At 44.0% G+C, this 13,139-nt stretch overlaps 2 protein-coding genes across 35 annotated transcripts in view; both read left to right on the top strand.

Annotated features, from left to right (window-relative positions):
• The first annotated feature begins 188 nt into the window (after positions 1-188).
• Positions 189-5,218, top strand: COA5 (cytochrome c oxidase assembly factor 5). The gene is made up of 3 exons (XM_083438184.1): positions 189-321; positions 1,165-1,248; positions 4,151-5,218. Exons 1-3 carry the CDS (start codon positions 220-222, stop codon positions 4,190-4,192), a joined length of 228 nt encoding a protein of 75 aa, XP_083294310.1. The 5' UTR covers positions 189-219; the 3' UTR covers positions 4,193-5,218.
• A 1,447-nt stretch (positions 5,219-6,665) lies between these two features.
• Positions 6,666-13,139, top strand: part of INPP4A (inositol polyphosphate-4-phosphatase type I A) — a 97,430-nt gene continuing 90,956 nt past the window's right edge. For 31 of the 34 annotated variants that reach the window (XM_083437702.1, XM_083437700.1, XM_083437693.1 and 28 more), the window contains exon 1: positions 6,666-7,019. The gene's annotated coding sequence lies outside the window, so the exon portion shown is untranslated. Of the gene's footprint in view, positions 7,020-7,275; positions 7,586-13,139 lie in introns of those variants that run through there. The other 3 variants (XM_083437701.1, XM_083437690.1, XM_083437686.1) reach the window with 1 other exon arrangement.

The raw sequence follows: 13,139 nt of genomic DNA, 5'->3' as shown, positions 1-13,139 counted from the left end.
ATTCTTGTTATATGTAAAAAAATAATGGCTCCTCGGAGGGGAAACAGGAAGTGACGCGTAGTTCCCCACGACCTTTTAGTAACTCCCTGCGCAGGTGAGAAGGGTCGGCCAAGATGGCGGCCGCCATCGCTGCGGTGGGCAGCGGCTGGGGCTGCTGAAGGCGCCGCCGGTCGAGAGACAACACCGAAAAGCGGCGCCAGGCGGAAACCGGCCGCCACGATGCCCAAGTACTACGAGGACAAAGAGAAGGATTTCCGCGCGTGCGCAGGGGTGCGCGAGGACCTGAGGGCTTGCCTGCTGGAGAGCGACTGTGTCATCCAGGTACATACCCTCCAAGATTTCTCCGATGAAATTAGGGACACCTTGGTCCATAAAAACAAACAAACAAATAATTTTATTATTTATACCCCGCTTATCTAACTGGGTTGCCCCAGCCACTCTGTGCAGCTATATAAAAACATCACGACTTAAAATGTCTCCTGAAGGTTGTGTAATTACTTATCTCATTGACTCTTGGGTTGTATAACTGCAGGGCTTTTTTTCAGAGCCGGAACTCACCAGAATTTAGTTCTGGCACCTCTCAGATGGACAACGTTGACATTATAAGAGAACAAGGGAGGTGTTCATTGTGAGTTCTGGCATTCCTTTTTCCCCAAAAGAAAGAAAAAAAGCACTGCATAGCTCCATACTCTCCAACATTTCTCTGATGGAAATAGGGGCATCCTAAGGAAAAGTGGGACATTCTGGGATCGAATCAAAAACCAGGAAGGCATCTGTAAATCTAGGACTGTCCCTGGAAAATAGGGGCACTTGGAGGGTCTGCAGGTAGAGAATGGCTTCAGAGACTACCGTTAGTTCAGATGAGATTGAGAAAATATGTTGTAAAACTCTTGTCGCCAGGGGAAATACCCCATTTCTTACTGGCTTTCAATGTGCTGTGAAGAAGACCTCGTTCCACAAGGTTTCGTTTGGGTCTTGCTGAGCCCTACCTAATTGCTTTTAAACACATTTTCCTGCTGTAGTCTCTTGTGTTCTTTTCAATTGTTTGTTACTATTGTTTTTAATCAGGTGGCAACTTGCCTTGGGAAGATTTTATTTTTGATACAACTTGTGTGCCTGCTGAACAAATATGCTCGCTGCTCACTTTAATTTCTTTTATGACAGGAAGGGAAAGGGCCCAAACTGTGCTTGAAGGAAGGCCATTGCAAAGGATTACTAGTTTCATTTTTTGAATGCAAAAGATCATTGGTGAGTAGGTGAATTGTACTGCAGATTGTGGTCATGTTTAAAAATATGTACCATAGTATGTTACGTATAAGACACAACTGAAAGATTTTTAATTGTTACGGGTTTGTTGGGGGCCAAATTCCCCTAAATTCCTGGGTGTCAGATCCTCCCCATAATTTCTGGCTGTCGTAAAAGTTGGAATTAATCAGAGTTTGGTTAAACTTTGCCAAAAACAGAAACCCAGTGGATTTAGTTATGCTAAAAGCCAAGGCAGCTCTTCAGAGCTAACTGGATGGGCCATGAGCAGGAGGCAAAGGCTGGTGGTGGCCCATCAAGAAAACCATTAGAGGGCAAGACTGCCAGGCAATGGTATTGGGACCCCTTCTCTGCTGGTTGCTGGGCAGAGGCAAAAGCCAGGTTTAGGGTTTCAGTTTTGAATGACTAGGCTTTGGGGAGGTCCTTGGAGTTTTGCCCCTCGATCTCACTGCCAACAGCCTCCATGTGAGCTGGGGATATGACAGGCTGTAGGAGACACAGAGGATGGCTTTTGCTCACCTTTGAATCCAGTGCTGCCCTTAAGGGGGAAGCCAGACCCTCGTAGGATGTGAGTGCCCTGCAATCCCTTCATCTAGGTGCAAGTTGTATATATGTGCAAATAAAACCATACATTAAAAAAAACAGCAGTCTCAGTTGTGCCTCATTGTCCCAAAAGGGAACGCAGACCCAGGTAAGCACACCTGCAGCCCCTGGAATATTGCACCACTTGTGGAGATTGGGGTGGTGTTGTAACAATATCAATGATGTTACAAATTTGTTATTGCTTGGAAGTGTTGCTTTGTTTTATTTACAGTAGCATTACTGTTCCACTGATCATGAAAGGTAACAGTTAAAATAAAAGCCATGGGATATTTAGTGTGACAGTTTAGGTAAATATTAGGTTTAAATATACGTACAGAAATTTATTGAGGAAACGTTAACCATATTTTAAAACAAATAAAAGAAGCATGATGTCCTGACCCTCGCTGCCAGAAGAAGAATACAAACTCCCAGTTCTGTATCCGCCAAAGATTTTAACACATGAATCAAAATGGTACATAGGTAAGGCACAGGTTGAAGGTGCAGCAGGTACATAAAAGGTATAGACACATGGTAACACTCAAGTTAAGACATTGATCCAACAACCAACATGCCCCCTGTATCTTCTTTTTGAAGAGCAGGGCAGGGACAGCTCAGCATAAAAGCCAGCCAGAGTCCAGGGACTGGGCAAGCATCCAGGCACTCTTTTGAATGGGTTGGGTGTGCAATATTTGTTTGCATAGGTGCTGGCATCTCCATGTCCTTGAAGACAGGGTTGCCATCAGCTCAGCATCCAATTTACTCTCAGTCATCTGCCTAGGAGGTGGCAGCTCTACACTGACCGCTTAGTAACTTTTTATACTATAAGCCAAAACATTCTTGTAGTAGCTTGAACTTCTTGCCTGGCTGCTTGGGCTCATAATCCAATGATGTAAATCATTTCATTGGACTGCATTTGGAATGTCTTAACTGGAGGCTAGTTCAACATCATGGGAATTAATCTGCACTGTCTGTCAAGTCTCTATGCTATAAAAAAATTACCCAGAGTTTTGAAGCTGGGTGTTGTCAGTAGGTTGAAGACACTTAGCTGTTTGTTTATTTCAGCGTCCATGAGTGGTAGTCTTGGCCCTAAATTCAGCAGTGTCTGGATACTGTGGGATAGTGGGTGAGGTTAAACAAATATAAGTTAAATCCAGACAAGATGGGGGTGATGCAAATCCAGTGCTTTTCGGAGAATTGGTATTTATACCTTCTTTGAGTACGCGCTGCACTGAAGCCTCTTCAGAGCCTTAGAGTTCTGGAAAAACAGGTAGTGTCAGTGACAAGGTGTGCCTTTTATCAAGTGCATCTGTTGCGCAGCTGACCCATTTTAGAGCAGGGAAACCTCACCATGCTAACTTATGCTTTCATAAGTTTGAGGATTGACTGCTGTGAATGTTTTAATATGGCACTTCACTTGAAGATTGTTTGAAAACTGCAGCTGATGCATATTGCCACAGCCTGTTGTTATCTGATGGATATGTGGGGACGGGTATGAACATATCCAGTACGCACTGCTGTTTTTCTAAGACTGTATGAGCTTGAAACAACACACGTTATATATACCTCCTCCAGTGTGGTGTAGTGGTTAAGAGCGGTAGTCTCATAATCTGGGGAACTGGGTTCGTGTCTCCGCTCCTCCACATGCAGCTGCTGGGTGACCTTGGGCCAGTCACACTTCTCTGAAGTCTCTCAGCCCCACTCACCTCACAGAGTGTTTGTTGTGGGGGAGGAAGGGAAAGGAGAATGTTAGCCGCTTTGAGACTCCTGAAGGGGAGTGAAAGGCGGGATATCAAATCCAAACTCTTCTTCTTCTTCTTCTCTATAATCCCTGTTTCCAGTTAAGCTCTTTTTATCAGCACCTGCTTTCTTCATCTTCATTATATGTGGTAAAATTATCAACAGCTAGGGATCCTCATAGTGTAGTTACCTCAGTTGCAGTGACTTCCTGAGGCTGGTGAGACTAGTTCTTATCTTCCTTATGGCCTTAAAAGGGGATACAATGTGTGCTTAATTGGGGTGGCTTTGGAGGGTGGCATGATGGTTGTCCAATGGAAATCCCTATTTATTATTTTTCTTTTTTATTGCTGAGCTTATTTTCATTGTGTTCATTTTATTTGGCGTGTTTTTAATCACATTTTTATGTTAAATCTGGGAATGATGGCATATAACAATTTAAAATAAACTAAGGGTCATAACTTTTTAATGGTTCTGTCTCTTGTGCCTTTTTGTAAGGCACCAATAAAACTGGTAGTTGTAGTATTAGAGTGTTAACGGTTACAATATAAAAATTGTTTCTTCTTAAAAGCTGGATAACAGAGCAAGATTCAGAGGAAGAAAAGGATACTGAAGACTCTCCATTACGAAGCAGCAAGCAGGGGCAATCTTGGATGCACTGACACCTTGAGATTAAAGACTGGAATAAAGAAATTACCTACTGCATTTCCCTAAACTCTGTTTCACTTCTATGGAAATTATTTGTATCCTAAGTACTGAATGCCTGAAGCTGCTCAATGCTAGAACTACTACAGTGAAAATAAAATCTGGCCATTTGTGGTGATCACATTTTAAATGAAATATATTGCATCTTCATAAGCACTTTAGAGTCCTTCACCTGAAATGCTTCATTTTGAGATTACTTCCTCTTGGGGTTCAATGGTTGGATAAGTTTTGTCTCCCAAATTATAAAGTATTTTTGTACTAGCCATTCTTTTTGGTATTCTTCAGTGATACAGAAGTTGTCAGCCAGCTTGTTCACGTAAAGGTTAACTATTCTGATCTAGGAAGGGATATCTAGGTGTGGAACCAGTGTGATAACCATGCTGCAATGCATTATTACAAGGGGCTACCTCTGAAAACAGTTTGGAAACTTCAATTGGTGCAGAATTCAGCAGCCAGGTTGCTCACTGGGGCAAGATTGTTTGAGCATATAATACGAATCCTGGCACAACAAATTTATTTCCGAGCCCAATCCAAAGTGCTGGTTTTGACCTATAAAACCTTAAACAACGCAGGACTCCCAGTATGTCAAGAACTGCCTCTCCCTATATGAACCTACCAGACCCTGCAATCCTCATCTGAGGCCCTGCATGTCTCGCTTCCAGGAGAGGTCTAAAGGGTAGCAACACGAGAACAGGCCTTTTCTGCAGTGCCTCCCCATTTGTTGAATGCTTTCCCCAGGGTAGCGAAAATATTCCTCTTCACCCAAGGCCTTTGACTGTTTAAGCAGTCTATGGCCTTTTAAATGTGTTGGTGGTGGTTATTGGGGTTTTAATTTTTGTTACTATGTTTTGTGTTTTTATACTGTAAATGGCCCTGTGATCTTTGGATGAAGGGTAGTGTATAAATTTAATAAATAATGATTATGCTCAACCAAGCCAAGTCCTGTGGAACTAGCTGTATCTCTGCAGATGGGGATGTGTATTTGCATGCAGACTCCTAGAAATAATACCACCAGAGAAACTGCCAAGATTTGGATGTGAACTGTTATGACTGTATGTAGTCCAATTTGATTTCTGCCTCACAGAGTATAGAAGTAACTGCAAGCCTGCACAATCCAGATATCAACTGGTATTATTCCACTGGCAATAGTTTCAGAACTAGGACATTTTGACGTTGCATTTTAAATTTTCCCTTTCCGGCAAGCATGCTTCCATTATGTATTGGAATTGAAGATCACAATTCTTTTACTATCTGTCTTGAACACAGTTACTGTGTTCAGCAAAGAACTCCAACATCATTCCTGGTACCTTGATGGCTAACAGGTTTGTGGTGACATGAGCTTTATTTTAAAAATGTGTGTCCAAGGTGACATACGAAAACATTAAAATGATAAAAGGTTCATCATAAGGTGCATGAACATTGTGTTCAGCAAGCTTTTTAACACAAATACTCTTTTGTAAAAATAAATAAAAATGCTGAGCAGAGCAATTCTAAATGGGATCAGGAACAACTTTCACTGACTTACATCTGCCCTATGAAACCTTAAGATGTGGAAATGAATATGAGTTCCCCACTTACCACATGTTGGGAAGCAAGCCTGGTTTTTTAAAGGTAGGTGCAGGTGTGTGTATTTCATTTAATGAAATGGTCTCTTACTTACATTAGAGAAAGGCAAAGGTGCATGCTCAGTTAATGTGCTTTTTTTGGAAGTACATTTGTTTATTAACACACACCCCATTTCACATATGCACACCCCAAAGTTTTCATTCTGCCTCTGCCCGGGTGCTCCATATTTCTGAAGTGCATAGTGCTGACTTGAATGAAGTACCTTATTATTTGTGAGGGGAGGTGTGTCTGAGAACTCTTGCATGGATGCCATCTAGACCTGGCAATTTGCCTGATTGTAATTAGTCTCTTAAGCCTAAATTTTTACCTGCCATCTCCACTTATCTGCCTTTTTAGAACCGTGACAGACGTGAGTCACTTTACACATTCTATTCCCTCCCAGATTCACTGATCCAATTTTCTTTTCCTTCTCTCCCTATTATGGTGTTCAGAGGGAGAACAAGGTAGCTGTACTGTAGCCACTTCTAGGGACTATTGAGTAATTGGCGCTTTTGACCACAGATGATAATGCATTTTAACAAACGGTGTTGCGGCTTCCTGCTTCATGACCTGAGTTCGGTACATGAACATATGCAAAAATACATACATGTGTAAAAATATATTGGGCATACTGGACCGGTCTGGACGCAGCATTTAAAAAAACGAGGACTCCCATGTATGACTCCAGTTACCGAGATGACTCGTGTCGTGAAGAATCGAAGGCGTGGCCTCTTGCAACCCGGCTCTCTGGGTGGTTCCTCAAAAGTCAACCGTGCAAAGAAGAAGTGAGCAAAGGCAGAGCTACCGTAGAGGGTTGCACGGAGCGCGCGAGGCGCCGGATTCGGCCTGCGGCCTGCGCTGGCCGCGTCTCTCCTGTAGGGGGCGGCGCAGCTGCTGAAGAGCCGCCGGAGGAGCCTGGCTGGTTTGTGGCGTCATAGCCGGCTGGGTGTACGCGCGTTTGGGTGGCGGGCTTGCTGCAGCGGCAGAGGCTGCCCTGGGGTGTGGGGAGCAGCAGCCGCAGCAGGAAGGAGGGGCTGCAGCGTCTCCCCGGACGGGGCGGGGGCTTGGAATCCCGTCCAGCATGTGGCGCGAGCCTCGCTGAAGAAGAGCAGCGGCTCACCTGGAGCGAGGTAAGCGGCTTTCCTTTGGCAAAGGAGCGCTTCTCTCCCCCAGCCCCGCTTTTGTGTGTGTGTGTGTGTGTGTGTGTGTGTGTGTGTGTGTGTGTAGAATTCCTGCGGCAGACAAAACGCAGCCCAAACAGGACGGGTGGTGGCCGGGGCCGTGAGGAGGCAGGAAAGGTGGCCGAGTCGTAGCGCATCCTATCGGGTTGCCTCTCCTGTTTTGCAAGGAGCAGTCTAGATGAGAAAGAGCGTGTGTGTGTGTGTGTGTGAGAGAGAGAGAGAGAGAGAGAGCTCGAAAAGATACGTGCCCTACCTCTTTGGGTAAGGATGCTTGCCATTTTTTCTTGTTTAAAAAAATGCTTTGTTTTGACGTTTTTTGAGGGCGGGGGGAAGCTGGACGTGCTGCGCTTTGAAGGCGGATGCCGTCTTGGAGACATCTTTGAGGACAACTGCCGTGCGGGTCCCACTCGGATGGAGGCTGCTGTTTTTTGTTCAGTTTGTGGCGTTGTCTGGGCACTGGATTTGTGTCATGCAGGAGCTTGAGTTGGCAGGAAAAAGAAACAACCCTCGAGTTGGTAAAGGATATGGCACATCTGTAGGTGTCTTGCTGGGGCATATGGGGTTTGTTTTGAGGGAAAACAGGTGCACAGGCCGCCTTGACCAGACAGCGGGCTTTTCTTTTCCTCTGAGATCTCTTGTAAACCTAAACATCGTTTGAATAAAGTGTGAGCGTCTGCTGTATTTTAAAACAAAACAAAAAACCTCCCTAGATTATATATCCAGTACTTGTTCCTTGGTCCTGGAGATTTAGATAGCATGTTGTTTATGGGGAACATTCATTTTGAAAAGGCCTTGAATACTAAACAAAGGCACTTGAGCATCTTATGACAGCAGAATATATCTTATATAAAAAAACTCCTTGAAGGTGCTTTTTCGTTTCCTCAAGTGCTGTAAATTATGCATGCTCGAAACTGCACTAGCAACATTGTTCTTAAAGAGAACATTTATGGCTGGTCGGAAAATGCATGTAGATATCTTTCTAACTGATCAATCATAAATCTAGGCTTCTTTTAAAAATGAAGAAATCCTGGCAGTAGTTGAATTAACTGTCTTGATTGTTCATAATTTTGTTCATGAGGTATGTAAAGTACTCTTATTATTTTCACAATAGCTGTAGGCTATCATCATGGCTAGCTGAGAATTTGATTCTCTCACCCTAATTCCAAGTATATTTACTTCAAAATAAATCCTGTCAAAACAGATTGTGTTTTCTGATGGCAGTCTTTGTCACCCAAGCCCAAACCTGATACCCTCACCCAACTCCCATGACATGAGCCTCATGGGTCAGGGTTGATGGGAGTTGTAGTTCAACAGCATCTGGGGGACCACAGGTTCCCCATACCTATTGTCGAGCTACTCAGTGCATTATTTTAGAATGCATTATCCCATGCAAATCATGTGTACATCCCCCATGCATGCACCAGAAAGCTTGGGATTCACGACTGTTTGAGGGTCTGCATTATAAAAATAGAGAGCAATAGAACTCTTTCTTCTTAGGAATGCGTAAAAGAAAAAGTATCTGGTTTCTTTTGTTTTGCTGCTAAAGGGCTCCCTTAAGTGTTCCAGAAGACTGACGCAATGCTTTCAGTTTCCTCCATCCATTTGAGAATTAGAAAGTTTCAAATGTGGGATGCAAAGAAACTTTTCCCAACCCCACCTTAATGTGTACATCTTATGTTTGAATGTTTAGAGCACGCATGTCCAACTCCCAAGAGACTGCGATCTACTCCCACTATAAAAAACTGGTAGTGATCCACTCATTGGATTGACCATAGCTGTTGAGCTTTTTGGGGGGAGGAAGACCAGGGGCACCCACAGTCGACAGGTAGATCATGATTAACCTTATCGACAGCCCTGGTTTAGAGCATTTATCATATATGGGGAATAATTGAAAATAATGGTTTTCAGATATTCTAGTTTTCAGTTTGATTTTTTTTTTTTTTAAGACATTTTCATGTAAACTCTGGCATGTCTGCAATACAACAACTACTGCATTTTTCAGAGGATTCTGGAGAGTTTTCTAGGGTAACTCTCAGTTTTCACATAGCTCTGGCCAGGCCCCTACTTCTGCTCATGTGTGAAATGAGTCTGTGCCCTAGAGCAAAATAAACGCTCTGCTGAGGCAACTATTGCAATGGAAGATCAGCAGCGATGAGCAAGCTGTCTTTCACAGAGGCTTGCCTGTCATACATTTTCAATTATGGAACCCCTGGTGAGCTTTTGAGGAACCTGGCATTTGCACCTGACATCCTTGAGCAGTGGTCAAGACCTTCCCTTCGGCCCAGCACTCGTGAGCAGCACCAGGTGGCTGAATCTAGCTACGCTTTTAATTTCTTATAGTGCCACCAAGCTTGTTGTTCTAGGCATTGTCCAAAATTGCAAGGGTAAAAAGACTTAGCTGGCAAGTGGTGCTTGGAACTCTACCATCACATTCAGGGCCCATTGACAGAGAAAAGAAGGCCCACCTTCAGATACTTTGCCTAGGGCTGCCGCCAAACCTGCAGCCGGGTTTCTTAAACCTTAGGCTGCCCAGGAACCTGTTTTGCAAGCCGCTTGCAGAGATATGAGCTTGATAATGCTTCATCATGGTATGATTCAATATTTCCATAATAAGCAGATACCCATTAACAGTGCCTCGTTTTCTAATGTCCAAGAACAAGCTGTCGTAGATTGCTCTATGCGAAAGCCCATATGTGTGAATTTGCCATCACAGTGCTCCAGAGTAGTGCCAGAGAGGCCGACTTCTGTTTGCAGTATTGCCTAATCTCTTTAATCAGCGTTGACTGTAAAATGATGGCAGAGATCCTAGTTTAGCAGTGAAGTTTCAATGAATCACTAGCGTCGATAGCTTGCAACTGGTTGGTAACAGAGAGGGACAGAGAAGAGTATATAATCTCTTGCAGGCAAGGAGGGGAGTCTGTTAAATGGCTTCCTGATTATTTGTGTGTGGGATAATTCTGGTTGAGAAATGGGACGGATGTGTTTTCTAAATGCTTCTGACTGCAAGGCAGTTAAATTTTAATTACTTTGGTGATGGCCACTGTGGGTGGATGGCTGAAGGCAAGACGGCACATATGCAGGATATGACTGCCATCATGTTTTTCTGCAGTTTGGAGGCAGTGCCAATATTTTTTTCTCCCCCTCACATCCATTAGCTAAGCCTCATTGCTTTTCCAGTAATCCCTGTGGCCGTTTGTAGACGCTTTATAAACAGCGGCCTGCAATTTTTGACTGGCATTGAAAGCTGAGTATTAAAAAAAAGTGATTTCCATGTTCATCCCCACCTCCACCTCCACCTGCCTTTCCAGCAGAAAGTTAAATGACTTGGACTTCACAAGGCATGCTGGGTGCCCTATCTTTGCACCCCAAAGGCACTCTGCAGCCCCCACCAATGAAGAAGGAGTGAATGAAGCTCTACATAGGGGACAAATGGAGGGAGCAAAGACCTACACCAGGAAAGAGCTGGTGGTGGTCGAATCAACCTTAGCTGATGGTTGAGGCGGGAACCAAAGGCTGCCATGGGGTGGAGCGGGGGAACGGGACCTGTTCTGAATCACAGCAGGCAGGTGCAGAGCTCAGGAGGCCCCAGAAGGCAGCCCCCACCATTTCCTCCCCAGGAGTGGGAGGAGGAGACCAGCAGTGCCTGCTATTCGCCAATAATCCACTGTAGAGGTGGCACTGGTGGGCCTGCTGAGGAGGTGGCAGATCTAGGTCTGTTGCCCCTGTGGATCCTGCTGCCTGAGGCGGTCACCTCACCTTACCCCATGGGTGGGCCGGCCCCACTTGCAAGTTTGGCCATTCCGAGGTAGAGTGGACTTGGCAACCTGCGACCAAGCAACCCCAAGCCCTGCTCACAACCTTGGAGCTTGACAAGGGGTGGGGGTCATTGGTGCACAAGTGTTTGGGATGAACTCGCCCCAGCAACTGTAACATTGGGTGTAAGGGTTCTTTGCATGTCGCGCTCACCTGAGAGTGGTGATATAGTTGTTATGGGAAGAGCGAAATGTTGACCTCTGTTTAGCATGATGATGGAAAAAGGTTGGCCTTGTAGCTTACTCAGTACAGTGGCACCTCATGTTACAAACGCTTCAGGTTACAGACTATGCTAACCTGGAAGTAGTACCTCGGGTTAAGAACTTTACCTCAGGATGAGAACAGAAATCACGCGGCAGTGGGAGGCCCCATTAGCTAAAGTGGTACCTCAGGTTAAGAACGGTTTCAGGTTAAGAACGGACCTCCGGAACGAATTAAGTTCTTAAGAGGTACCACTGTACAGTGTTCATCACCATTTGAATGTCAGCAGGCCCCCTGGGGCTTCTGTTTCCTTGTCCGGCATAGGGATGGTTACTATCAGTCCAGTATTTTCCATATTCTGATGCTGAGGAATAGAAGGCAAGCTATTATTTGTTTGAGGCACATATGTGGCAACCTGCCAACGATTTATTAAAGTGTCATGCTGACACCATGTTGCAAATTTACTGTCACTGAGAGTTTTTGTCTGTTCAAACAAGCCACGAGCTTCAGCACTAGTGATATTCTGTGCAGAAATGAACCCATGCCTTATATGCCTTTTGTTTTCAAAGTGTGAGTTCAAGCGCTTGTGATAACTGCTGCAGATGTAGTAAGTGTCGTGATTTCAAATACTGTAGTCTTGTCTGTTTTTGAGTAAACTGAAACTAAAATATGACCATTTTAAAATGGAAAGAGTGACATGAAGCATGTTTTGAAAGAAAGTCATCCTTTGGTATTTTACTCAGTTACTGGGATATATGTTCAGAAATTATATATATATATATATATATATATATATATATATATGCTCCTCTGGTTCTCCTTATACTGGAACAGATGAGAAAGAAGGAAGATACAGTCATGATCTGTCTTGTGGATACAGACTTTCTCTTGCCTTTCCTGATTTTCCTGGGTTCATTTTGTTTCCAAGTTTAACACCAGAAAGTAAAACTCCGACACAGAACAGCGAAGCATAATAGGGAAAAGTGCCAGGAGAAAAGCATCTAGATCATTTTTGTTTAAAAAAAATAAAAATGGTCTAAACCCACGTAATTGTCATAGTTATATTTTTTAATTCTCTCTCATGCCTGGGTTTGCTTTGACTTTTTAACAAAAGAAATAGTTTCCTTGCTGAATCCACCAAGTTCCTGCTAGTCCTGCATTCTGATTTTTAACAGGCCACTGTTGCCTTTGGGAAGCTCAAAGCATAGTTGTGATGATGATTTTTTTTTGCTTGGTATTTGAGCATCAGAATCTGGTACTTGAAGGCAAAAGTCCTTCCCTGACCTGATACCCTCCAGAGGCTGCTTGACTACAGACTGTGTCTGATAGGAGTTGGAATTGTATCTCTAGGGCTGCTGTATCCTGTTGTTGGTTTATATTAAGAACACAAGCACAACCACAACCATGATGCTGCAATTCAAGGCTTAAAAACAAAAGAGAGTCATCAGACCATATCTAGCTTCTGTTAAATCTCCTGAGTTGTTATAGCCCAAACATTTGACGGGCACCATGCTGGGGTAGGCTGCACTTGGCTATCTATATTGTATTATACTAATGCTTGTGAAGCCCCTGATAGCGATTGGCTGAGCTTGTGGGATGGTACGGTATGTTCCTGAACATTCTAGTTCCTCAGTAAGCAAAGCTGTCAGAATGTTTGCAGTCCATCTTCATGAGAAAATAATAATAAATTTTATTTATACCTCGCCATCCCCAGCCAAGGCCAGGCTCAGGATGGCTAACAACCAATAATAAAAACAAGTTGAATGAATACAACTTAAAAACAAGATTAAAATACAACATTAAACATTAAAATGCAGCCTCATCACAGGAGGAGAAAGGAAAAAAGAAAGAGGGGGAGGGAATCAAATTGACTCCAAGCCAAAGGCCAGGCGGAACAACTCTGTCTTACAGGCCCTGCGGAAAGAAATCAGATCCTGCAGGGCCCTGGTCTCATGAGACAGAGTGTTCCACGAGGCCGGAGCCACTGTTGAAAAAGCCCTGGCTCTGGTTGAGGCTAATCTAACTTCCTTAGGACCCGGGACCTCTAGGGTGTTG

This window comes from Podarcis tiliguerta, assembly GCF_965153285.1.
Source record: "Podarcis tiliguerta genome assembly, chromosome: 4".
Taxonomy (NCBI): domain Eukaryota; kingdom Metazoa; phylum Chordata; class Lepidosauria; order Squamata; family Lacertidae; genus Podarcis; species Podarcis tiliguerta.
Note: the sequence above shows the minus strand (reverse complement) of the source record. Positions and strands in the feature narration are given on the sequence as shown.

What these genes read in the sequence shown, in the direction of transcription:
- COA5 (XM_083438184.1), top strand. Translation starts at nt 220, where the DNA reads ATGCCCAAGTACTACGAGGACAAAGAGAAGGATTTCCGCGCGTGCGCA. An exon ending in AGAGCGACTGTGTCATCCAG is followed by an intron (nt 322 to 1,164) that starts GTACATACCCTC and finishes CTTTTATGACAG; the next exon opens with GAAGGGAAAGGGCCCAAACT. An exon ending in TTGAATGCAAAAGATCATTG is followed by an intron (nt 1,249 to 4,150) that starts GTGAGTAGGTGA and finishes TCTTCTTAAAAG; the next exon opens with CTGGATAACAGAGCAAGATT.